This window comes from Strongylocentrotus purpuratus, unplaced genomic scaffold (genome assembly GCF_000002235.5).
Source record: "Strongylocentrotus purpuratus isolate Spur 01 unplaced genomic scaffold, Spur_5.0 spur5_scaffold_2, whole genome shotgun sequence".
In the NCBI taxonomy this organism is placed as follows: Eukaryota; Metazoa; Echinodermata; class Echinoidea; order Camarodonta; family Strongylocentrotidae; genus Strongylocentrotus; species Strongylocentrotus purpuratus.
In genome coordinates this window covers 6,793,711-6,805,700 of record NW_022145605.1, presented here as the reverse complement: position 1 = coordinate 6,805,700, position 11,990 = coordinate 6,793,711, and the positions used below count along the sequence as shown (strand labels likewise).

The window sequence follows — 11,990 nt, the reverse complement described above, 5'->3', positions numbered from 1 at the left end:
AGCGCGATTCTCTTTGCATGCAAGAAATTTCATGACTACATCTTTGGACAAAGGGTAACGATATTCACTGATCACAAGCCCCTAATTGGCATCTTCAATAAACCGCTACATAAGCTTAGTCCAAGATTACAGCGAATGAGACTTCACCTCATGATGTATGACATAGACTTAAGATGGAAGCCAGGTAAAGAAATGTTCGTGCCCGATGCACTGAGCAGGCTACTGCCAACAAACAGGCCAGCGCGCCACTGCGAACCGACCACCGATATCGGAATAGAAACTGTCGATTGCGTAATGCACATGTCTGACCGCAGACTAGAGCAATTCCGTGAGAAGACGAAACGCGACCCAGTCCTCAAGCAGATCAACGCGTTCATACTCGAGGGCTGGCCAGAAAGTAAACGCGACATTCCGCACAATGTGTTACCATACCACTCATTCCGGGACGAGTTGACAGAAATAGATGGCCTCATATTGAAAGGAAGCCGACTAGTAGTACCGGCCGACTTACAAAAGGACATGCTCGATGTCCTACATCAGTCCCATTTGGGAATTGTGAAGCTAAAATCGCGAGCGCGACAGGTCTTGTTTTGGCCCGGAATGAGCGCACAAATTGAAGACAAGGTAGCCAGATGCGTTATATGTCAAACTACACGGAAAGCTCAACAATCTGAACCCCTCATGTCACACCCCATACCTGACCGACCATGGTCAAAACTTGGAATTGACATTTTCCACTTGGATGGAGCCAACTACCTTCTTGTAGTCGACTACTACTCCAAATTTCCAGAAGTTCAGATTCTCACCGAAATGACAGCCCACAAGGTCATTACAAGCTTGAAAGAAATATTCTCGCGAAATGGCACACCAGACATGATTGTGTCAGACAACGCCCGTCAATTCGATTGTAGCGAGTTTCGAGAGTTTGTGCAAAAGTGGGAAATAACCCATCACACATCGAGCCCCCATTATGCACAAAGCAATGGCCAGGCTGAGCGGTGCATTCAGACGGTGAAGACACTCATGAAGCGAGCTAACATGAGTAAGAATGATCCGATGTACGCTTTGCTCGAATACAGAAACACACCCATAGATGGTCTGCGTGGATTTGCCCCATCACAAATCCTGAACGGGAGATTACTGAGAAGTCGCATCCCAGTATCAACCTCCCTTCTCCGCCCTCAGGCCATACCCCCACTACAAGATGACCTGGCGGAAAGGCAGCGAAAACAGCTGACCAACTACAACGCACGTGCTCAAATCAAACCCCTCCCATCTCTGAGCACCAACCAGAACGTCGTGTTTCGCGCCAAACCCGGCACATGGCGACAAGGATGTGTGGCTGGCACAGCACATACCCCACGGAGCTACGTCATTCAAACAGAGCAAGGCGAATACAGGCGAAACCGAAAACACATTCGCCCAATGCCTCCAATCCCTTCCCCCGCTAGCGCCCCAGACAGCCCCCCAGACAGCGCGACCTTGCCACCTCATCAACAAACACAGAGTTATGAAAGCATCTCACCCTCACAACCCACCACCACCCGAAGTGGAAGAGTATCCAAACCACCAGAGCGGCTGGATATGTAAGACCACACTGAATAATTCCTGAGTGTGCCCACATCCTAACACTGGTAATCATAATGACAGGCATAATGAAGGCTTGTTAGAACGTTTGGTACTTTCATGTTAAATACAAGTGATAACCGTATGACAACTGTATAGGATGGGCCAAATAGGAACATAAATAACCTAAATAAACTACAAATGAGGCAAATCTTTAGCATTAAGAGATACTCGCAATAACGCGAGTAAAGTTGATAAAAGTTTTTTTATTGTTTTATTAAAAAATAAAAAAATAAATAAAAAAGTGGAAAGAAAACCACATTACCATATTTCACGTTGAAAAAAAAAGATGTTGTGTAGACTAGCGAAACGGTAGGATAGCTAAATACATTATGTATTATGTAGTATGAAAATGAGCAAAGGGGTTGGAGGAATTAGGCTAAGAATAAAAGAGAGAGTATAGTAGAGAAGGAAAATGCTTTTATTACAGCAACACCTTAAATATTAATTCGTTTATTCAGAAACACAATTATGGTAAGACAATCTAATATCACTTAACAGACATTGATGTATACTTAAACGCGATTTTCAATAACTGATCCCTGCTATCTTTAAAGGGGAAGATGTGATGTATCTTGATCAACGTAAATCCATATCAATGTATGTAATAGCGCCACCTACTGGTATATGTTTATGCCAGACAAAGTTATGTAATGAGCCTACAGGGCCACAGTGAAACCCCTTTAATAAAGATCACTCCTAGTCTGGAACTTATCCGTGTCGGACGTGTATCATTTGTCTTGCCTCCAATATATCACAACTATGACTATTATTATATAAAAATTGGCAACAATAGTCAAATTTCACTAATAGCCATTATAATACCAAACGAATAAGAAGAAGATTGGCGATGAGTGTGTTGAGGGGGGGGGGGGGGGTAGGGGGAGGGGGTAATCCTCCATCCCTAAAGAAAATATTCACCGACAACATCAATTAAAAAAAGGGAAGGAGGAAGAAATGAAGGAAGAAAGGGGAGTAAGAAATAATAAGGTATCATTTGTGTTTACCCCTGGCATTTTATTTGGTCCAAGCAAGTTATATACAGTCAATCCATTAAAGTATAGTTTGTATGGCCTATGATGTTTTTTTTAATTTTTTTAAGGTACCCGAGAAAAATATATTTTCATTTTTTTCAAATGCAAGAAATATTTGTTCAATCATGATTTACCACTACAACCCCTTTTACCATACATGTACAACATTTCCAGTCGAGGCGTGTTATCAATTTCAATGCACACGTTTCAGTGAAATGTCGTCAAAACTTGTGGGTACAGTGGCGGTCGCATATCGGGGGTCAAAAAAAGAGAAAGAAAGGATACGAGCTGATGACATTATTTTTTCTCAAATGGATATTGAATCTCGGTGGAATTTTCAAATAAATAACATGATGTATGAAAAGAGAAGGCGAGTCCAACAGGAAAAAAAAGAAAACATTTGTTATGAAAACTAAGTCCCCCTCCCCCCTTCCCATCTCCCCCTCTCTCTTTCTCTCTCTCTCTCTCTCTCTCTCTTCCTCTCTCCTCTCCTCTCTGTTTCTCTCTCTCCCTCCTCACTCGCACTTCCCCAAATCACTCTCCCTTTTCGCTCTCTCTCCCTCTCCCTTTTCTTCCCTCAGTCTCTCACTCTACCCCCCCTCTCTCGCACTTCCCCTATCTCTCTCTCTCTCTCTCTCTCTCTCTCTCTCTGTATGCCTCATAAATAAATACACACGTCCCCACACCCACACACACTACCATCAACGCACCCACAGCACCAAACTCTCCTCTCTCTCATAATTGTATATACTCATAAGCGGCACCCCCACATAATTAACCAAGGTGTAGGACCTACTACTGCCACCGCACTTCAGACTTGACTTTGAATGTATTATATGTTGTGGTTCTTAATGCTGAAACAAAACTGCAACTTTGGTCTAGGCCTACTTAAATCGATGTCCTTCAAAGAACTACTGACTTATTTTTTTTTGTCAAATGAAGAGTTATATCCAACTTGCGGTTAATTATGCGTGGGTATCCTTTCTGTGGGACGGACAAAGTTGTACTGTTGACGTCAGCACGATTGCTCACCGACCATTGGCTGAATGGGCCGAATGAAAGGTTTCTTTCCCGGCCCCATATTGTTGATTTTCTTGCTCTTCAAAATAATGACCATTCGGCACGTGTGCTTTAAAATGGCTATGAAGATGGAAGTAATTTCAAATATATCCTATAGTTTGTATTGCCCTCAAAGGAAATTCAAAATTCAAACTTAACAACAAATTACACTAAAAGGAAGGAGACAAAATAGACAAGCCGACTGGTGAAAGTTTGAACGAAATCGGACAACAAATAAGACGATTTTGAATTTGTTAAAGTTGTATTTATTATAGGAATGGGAACTTCAAGTTGGGTGGATCGTTAATGTCACCTTGGGGAAACTCTTATTTTTCTGCTTTCATGAAAATGAACTTATTATAAAGGATGGATTTCCCTTCTTGATATTCATCGCCTGGTTCGGAGAGGTCTACAAAGGCCTGTAAACGTTTCTTGTGATCTTCACTTTCAACTTTGTCGCTCATTATAGATTTACATCACACAGCGCAATGGACATCACTTTAAGAATGTTCTTTCCATGTCATTCACGTTTCTCCCACTTTTTATTAGCCAATTGTGCCAGAAAGTACAGAGGATCAAAATGTTGAAAAGCAAAAATATAATTCAACTACTTTCGCGCAATTTTCACTCAGTTGCAATGTCAATACCCTATTGTATGCCTCATAGAAAAATAATGTTTCGAATACGAAATAAGCATCTTAAATGTTTGCACATTTACGAAAGCAGCTGCGATCGTGTTTACAAGTGACGAATCATTTATAGTTAAACGATACGTCACCGGACTGTGGATCACAAGGTCCGCGGTTCGAGTCTCGTCGCGGCACTAATGTTCTTTGGCAAGATATTAATCTACATTTGCCACACTCGACCTAGGTGAGGTAAATGGGTACCTCCTTGAAATGCACTGTGCGCTGATTACGGCTGCAGGAGTAATAATTTCCAAAACTCTTTGGAAGCGCATATAGAGACGTTTTATAATGTGATATGCGCTATTCAAGAACCGAATGTTATTATTATTACACGATTTTCTGCTACTACCTTGTCTACAGAGATGGTTATATTATTGATAAGATTAATCCAATTTGTCAACGCTTTTGTTGCATTAAATGATAATGCTGATGTAATCCATGTTTGCCATAAGCTTGCATGCACGCTACCGTTATAGTGCTTTGTACACGTGAGCAAGCTAACTGCTTCGCTGCCTTTTGCATGTTTGCAAGCATTCGTAATAGCAGTTATTGTTCATGCCCATTGTATTGTGCCTAGTGTTTCGCATACGGTATTGATAGTACCATTGCGTTAATCCGATTATCTCAAAATAAACTTGGCACGGGGGGATTTGTGACTTGGCACAATGAGGACTAGCCCTGTGGCAGGATTTAACTCATACACTCTGGTATTATGTTTAGCCAGTGTTCTTTTAAAGATATTCATGTGATTATTAATGGCGTTACCCCAAATGTAATTATCTTTTGTAATTGTAAAAAAAAGAAGGAAAGTTATTCAATGGTCTTTAGGCCTAAGGGGGTCCTGAAGAAAAGCCGGTCTTGAAGAAAAAAAAAACAGGCGGAGGAAGGTAGAAGACAGCAATAAGTAACAAAAATATTGTATTAGATAGAGATATACTGGCTTAGAAATAAGACTTGTAAAAAGCTTATAAATAACCTCTTTTCACATCATTATTCAGTAGATAAAATCATGATAACTTAAGCAGTACTTATTAAACACAATCGTGTTGACCTAAATGAAAGAGACACAAAGAAGAGATTTTTTAAATTTACTTTCATACAAGTCAAGCTAGCATAGAATAGGATAGAATAGTTTTCGGTACCCCGCCATCAATTAAGGTAGATAATAGAGAGATATAGAGAGAGAGAGAGAGATAGAGAAGGAAAGAGAGAGAGAGAGTTTAAACTAACACCTAAAATAGATACTATTGATGATTGGTTAAAGTTTGTCAGGCAGGTGGTCGGTAGCCTCAATCTCACGCTGTGTCAAAAAGAAAATGGCGACCCCTTATTACTCACACGACTCCCGTCCGCAGAGGCGTCGCTAACGGGGAGGGTGTGTGATGCAACACACCCAACCTATCAGGGGCGAAGAAAAAGTGATCTGAGCACATCATTGTATGTGCCCGGGGTGCCCCTGGGCCCCGGGTTTATAAGGGTTAAATTTGTAGACATTGGCACATTGGCATTAATATATTTGTCGGGTAATTGGTGGCTAGTTTTTGTCGGTAATCGGTGGCCTCTACCCCCCCCCCCTATGGAAAAGGTCTAGCGACGCATCTGTCCGTCCGCTGGCATCTTGCAGACGAAGGACATCACCTCGTTGCAGTACATGTCATTCCACTTTTGTTGAATGTCGGAGTCATCGTTAAAGTGCCAGATGTGGACGCAGTCTTCCGCCTGTTCACCTACGTAGTAGCTGTTGTTGGGTTCTAGACTCCTCCATCTGAAGAAATTGTCCTGGTCTGTATCGTCAGAGTTCTTCCAGGGCCCGTCAGCCACAGTCTGGTGAAGTCCGATCCATATCCCGTAGATTGGATTGGGGTCTACTGGGTTATGCTAAAGAAGTATTAAAAGAAGAGAAATTACATCAGCAAGGCAGATTCATGTTATGGTCATTATAAAACATCGACAGTGGCCCTTTGGAGAAACTATAAGGACTTTTGTTCTTGGCAAAATAGGGGACCGACGGCTTGAAGTCCTATTCCCTTGGATTGTCGGTCATTGAGGATTAGTGTTTTATGACAATTGCGCTTTTATCTCCATGACAATAATGTTAATAATGATAATATTAATAATATTAATAATAATAATAATAATGATAATTATTATTATTATCATGATGATAACAATAATAATAGTAATTCTACTTCTAATAAGAATACTGATAAAAATAATAATATAATGAAAATAATAGTTATATTAATCATAATAACAACAACAATATTAATATCAATAATGACGGTGATGATTATGATCATAGTAATTACAAGATTGGATACTTGTATATATATATAGCGCCCACGTCTGAAACACTGCCACTCATGGCGCTCTTTTGTTATCACTCTGGCTTAGCACTGTTGCCTTTACAGAGCTCATGCATTTGATTTAATCTTGCCGGGTATCCATTTACCTCACCTGAGTCAGGTGCGGCAAAGAGGGATTAATGTCTTTCCAAAGGAGGTTCATTTTAATTGGCAACAGTCCTTCCTCTTGTTAAATTCTTCGCTTGATCTCTTGAAATTTAACATGGCAATCTCATATTTGGAAACTTTAGCATTACTTTCAACGGGAAAACGAGTGTAAAAACCTACCACCCAATTTGGAATGTCGTTTATGGATACGCTTGATTTGAACATCTCATAAACGAAGCGGTTCTCTGCAAGGCTATGGATCGAAGCTAGATGTCCCATTCCTGCACTGTTAAAGTATCTATTGCATCTAGCTTCAGCAGCCGACCATGTCAATCTATCCCCCTGGTAACGGTAGCAGTTACCTTCGAACAAGTTCCAGAACTGAGGGCAGCTGTAGAGGGCGTTGCCCACGGTCGCCATGGCGACAACACTGATCAAAATGAGTACCTTCATGATATCGTCCTGTGGAATGATAATTCATAATTATTAACATCTATAATGATAATTTGTTGTATCCAGGTAATCCTCATCAGCATCAATGATGCTCTCGGGGGGGGGGGGGGCTGAAATTATTACGCCAGCAAAGACCTGAATCCCATTTACATCTATATCCGACAATATATATATTTTTACATCTCTATCTTACAATCAAGCAAAGAGAGAGAAAAAAAAATCACATTTCAAATGATATTTTTTACCATCTTGGCTCAAATCCGATAAACTCTCTCTAAATAGTAATAAGACTATTTATATTTTTTCTAAAACATACACTCTAAACATGTAGGCCTACTTCATTATAATGTTTTTTTAAATGACATGCCCATAATTGAAAAAGAAGTTACAAAACTCAAATCTAATATGGAATAGTCATATTAATAACATTTACATGTTAGTCTCGAGGGGCATAGGCATTCTATATAAATTCAAATATTTTCTTTTACAAAAGTCACTCTTTATGCATTACGATTTTTTTATTTTGTCATCCATATCTTATTGTAATATTGTAATATGGGATAATAGTAATACGATGAAAACTATGTTAATATATCGTCTCCAAAAGAAAGCACTCCGTATTTGTACACATTCACATTATTTAGCCTATACTGATCCAATATTTTATTAACTAAAATCATTACAATTTGTTGACATTCACATTTTTCAAACTGCACTCTTTATGTATTAATTTTGGATTAATACTATACTATTGGCATTTCGAAATATTTTTGTTCACAATAGTAGTATACATTCTTATCCTACACGACACTCATCCGACTTCCATTTACGTATCCCCCAAAATTATTATGGCATATAAATCGATAAGACACCATGGTCCAGATATTTTGAAGGCTTTACCTGAAATTTTTAAACACTCTTAATCTCTTTATTCATTCAAAGCCTCGATGACAAAATATTTAATATCCAAATAGTTATAAACATTACAAGGGTCTCAACGATTTTAATTGTTTCTTTATATAAATTAAAGTAAAATGACCAGTTTATGAACAAAACGAATCGAACACTTACTTCACCTGCACAACACCCACATGCATACACTTGCAAAATAAGAAAATCCTTTCTTTTCTTTCTTCCCACTTTTTATTTAGGCTACTTTCTGAAAAAATCTTGATACCTGACACTCTATTCTCCTACAGCCCCTTATAACAGCGTCATGTACCCCCCCCCCCTCCCATTGTTTTTACCACGAGAGTTCCGGACCCCAGTAGCTTGGCTAATATGTTTTACGTCATTAGCAGCTTGGAAAGAGCCGGGTCACAAACAATTAGACTTTGATTATTTCCTGCATTGCCTCACTATCTATACAGGCAAAAATAGAACTGAATAATTACTTAGATTCGCACCTACTAGGCCTACTCCAACATTGTATTACGCTGTCCTTACTCATTGAGCTAACGATGGGTTGATGAAAGGTGGTTTTCATGATTATTATAACCCTATAACTAACCCTAACGGTTACCATGTGCGCATGCGCAGGTTTAGCTACCCAGCTAGACTCTTCTGATTGGCTGTATGTAAATGAGTTCATACTGGCGCCCGAAACTCTCGTGGGAAATAGAAGCCGGCGTTATCAACTCAAGCATTTATGCTAATGATAGTTGGCCTCTGCATTTATCATGATTCTCTGAAAATACCTCCATACTTTCAAGTTTCAATTATTTTTATATGCAGTTTTTTGTGTATTTCAGCTGTCACATTTAATGTATATGAATTATATTATAGTAATAATGACTGCTATGAGAGACATATTTGTTTTTACACGCCTCGGGGCGATTGCACGATGTAACCTCCCTAAGAGCCTATAAAAACAACTATGCCTCGAATATTAAAGCAGTCATTATAACTTGTTTATACCAAAAAACCGTCATAGAATACATGTGCGACTTACCAATCATGGTAATCAAGTTTGTTTACGCTATCGAGACCTATAGTCTCAATAGGGTGTCTGATCGCGCACCACTCAGGTTTGTGTGCTAAAATCCATCCAATTGAGATTGAACGCATATATCCCTATGCAGTCTAGATCTACGTGCCTACCAGTCAATAGTCTTCTAAAAAGTGCCCTAGGGCGCTTTTCAAAAGACTATTGACCGGTTTTGGTATTTTACGGTTCTTTACGGACATGGCTAAAATCACTACTCCAATTTCGACCAATCAGATGGCTGGATTTCTAAAGTGAGGTATATAATATATACTATATATTATTATTATATTAATATTTTGTATTTGATTTTTTAATCTATACAGAAACATCTGCCAAAAAAATGATATAATTTGCTATCATGAAACTCAACTAACAGGTAACTATACACGTATGTAAATCATCCAAATTGATGCGGTCTTTCTTATGCCCCCCTCAAAAAAAGATGGACGGGATGAGACTAGCTAGTTTTATACTAATCAATTGAATGATCTAGGCCTACACGCTTAAAGTACATTCAATACAGAAAGATGTATGAATATCAAACGCCACTATATTCATACAATATTGATATTTCGACAACGGGCAACTGCTTTTAAATGTTTGAATTTGCGATCTTAATTAATTTAATGTGATCATTCTTGAAAAGAGTAGTTGGTCTTACCCGATCTCCTTTCAATCTTGTCGAAGCGAAAGCGTTGCCAAATTTATGAAACGATCGTCAAACAAATTTGAAGTACCGTCGAAATGAACTTAGGGCGTCAACTATGAGTAGACGACTGAAGCTGTAGTTAAAATGATCAGGTGTAATATATGTTCTGCTTTTAGGTGATTTATATAGGTGCAAAGATGACGAAAGCGTGTTGCGGGTAGCGCATGCACTTTTATCCACGTCGGCAGCCGATCCCGCGGAATGGCGGGGCTCGGTGGGGGAGGGGGGGGGGGGTGGGGCTAAGCCCCCTCAATTTGTTGGAAAAAGTATGATAAAGAGAAATAGAAAGAAAGAAAGAAAATCGCTATATCTTCAATGGCTCAATTGTAAAAATTATATTTAATGGCGATCCTGGAAACGGAAAAACTTACATTGGAAGGCACAAGAGCAGAAAGAGCAGGCCCCGCTACGACGGGGCTTAGGGGCTAGAGCCCCCCCCCCCCCCACTTAAAAAAAAGAGAAAAAGAAAGAAACAAAACAAGGCCCCGGCAAAAAAAGATTTTTTTTTGCTGCTAAATGCGAAACCACATTTACCTAAAAGCGCGATTTAGCGAACCTAATTCAGCAACAACAAAAAAGCGAAAAAGTAGAAAATGTATGATGGCTCCCAAGGGACAGGCAAACGCAAAGGATTGACATTTATATTATATGCAACCATTTTTTTTTCCGTCCTAGACGTGAATATAATTTTTTTTTTTAATTGTATTTTTTTTCTTCATTTTTCTGTACTTAATGGCCTGAAGGGACACGCAAACGCAAAGGAGTGAAGTATATGTTATATGCAATGACTTTTTCGTCTTTTAGGTCCAAGACGTAAACGTAAAGGAAATTTCGAGCACGAAACTTGGTATGTTATATTATACATCGTCTTTCTAAACAAGTGCCCTTTTTCCTTCTGATAAATGCCCCCTTTTTTAATAAGAGCCATCTCCCCTTCTCATAAATGCCTCTACTCACACCTCTAATAAATCCCTCCATTAAAATCTTATAGGTGCTCCTTTTCTTACGACAAGTGCCCATTTTCCATTATAATAAGTGTCCCATTCTATTCTCACAGGCGCCCCTATTCATCTCAGGTGAGTGCCAACTTTCAGGTACAAGAAATGCCCCTTGCCACCTCTGATAAGTGCCCATTCACGTCTAATAATTGCCCCTTATATTTTGATATCTTTGGTAAGTGCCCCTTTATCTCTCCAATGAGTACCCCTTTTATTTTGACACGTGCCCCTTATCTTTTCATATTAGTGCCATTTTCCTTCTAGTAATTCCCCCTTTTACTTTGACATGTGCTCTTTTTCTTTTTCTTTTCTAAGAAATGTTGGAATGTACTACAAGGTTCTGGAATCACCAAAATGATAAGAAATTTGGCGCAGTCTTATATGTGGCATAACATTCAGGCCCACATTTGTAAGCTGTTACATGTCATATATATAATATAAACGCATTTGAAGAGCCATGCTTTTCAAGGAATACTTTTTCTCTGATGTTCTTCCACACTTGCATTATAACAATGAAAACGCTTACAATTTATTGTTCAGCTCTCCCAAGAAATCAACCTTCTCTTTAAGCAGTATCTTGGACCATGTAAACTTGTAAAAAGAAAAAAAAAACATTGAAATCATCCCTGCTAATGTTATCACAATGTAGGGGTATATACCAATGTCTAAAAATTGTATATTTTCGGTTTGAGGTTTTCCCTTTGTAGGTGCCCCTTTTTCCAATGCTAGTATGAACGGACCTTTACTTTTGCACAACTTCCGATACAACAACGCTTAGCTCTTTATGATAGCAGTGGCGTACCTGGGGGGGGGGGGGGTTCCATGTCAAGCAAAATTTGGAAGAATCAGGAATATAGAGGAGATTTGGGAAGAAAATTTTAAAAATCTGGCAAAATGGGACCAACAATTTGACAATATCGAGAAGAAACTAGGAAGGGTCGGACTTGCCGAGGCTGTGGTGCCTACGCGTACGTCACTGGAT

The 11,990-nt window shown here is 39.2% G+C and overlaps 1 protein-coding gene across 1 annotated transcript; it reads right to left on the bottom strand.

The window, feature by feature from the left end:
• Positions 1–5,309: 5,309 nt before the first annotated feature.
• LOC762510 (alpha-N-acetylgalactosamine-specific lectin) lies at positions 5,310–10,127 on the bottom strand. Its single transcript, XM_001198156.4, has 3 exons — positions 9,963–10,127; positions 7,042–7,323; positions 5,310–6,286 (listed from the first exon to the last, which is right to left on the bottom strand). The coding sequence occupies exons 2-3, from the start codon at positions 7,312–7,314 to the stop codon at positions 5,996–5,998; spliced, it is 564 nt and encodes a 187-aa protein (XP_001198156.3). The 5' UTR covers positions 7,315–7,323; positions 9,963–10,127; the 3' UTR covers positions 5,310–5,995.
• Between the last annotated feature and the right edge of the window lie 1,863 nt (positions 10,128–11,990).

Bases quoted from the DNA above. Each gene is read 5' to 3' on its own strand.
- LOC762510 (XM_001198156.4), bottom strand. From the start codon at position 7,314: ATGAAGGTACTCATTTTGATCAGTGTTGTCGCCATGGCGACCGTGGGC. The intron at 6,287-7,041 runs GTAGGTTTTTAC...ATACTTCTTTAG, and splicing joins ACGACATTCCAAATTGGGTG to CATAACCCAGTAGACCCCAA.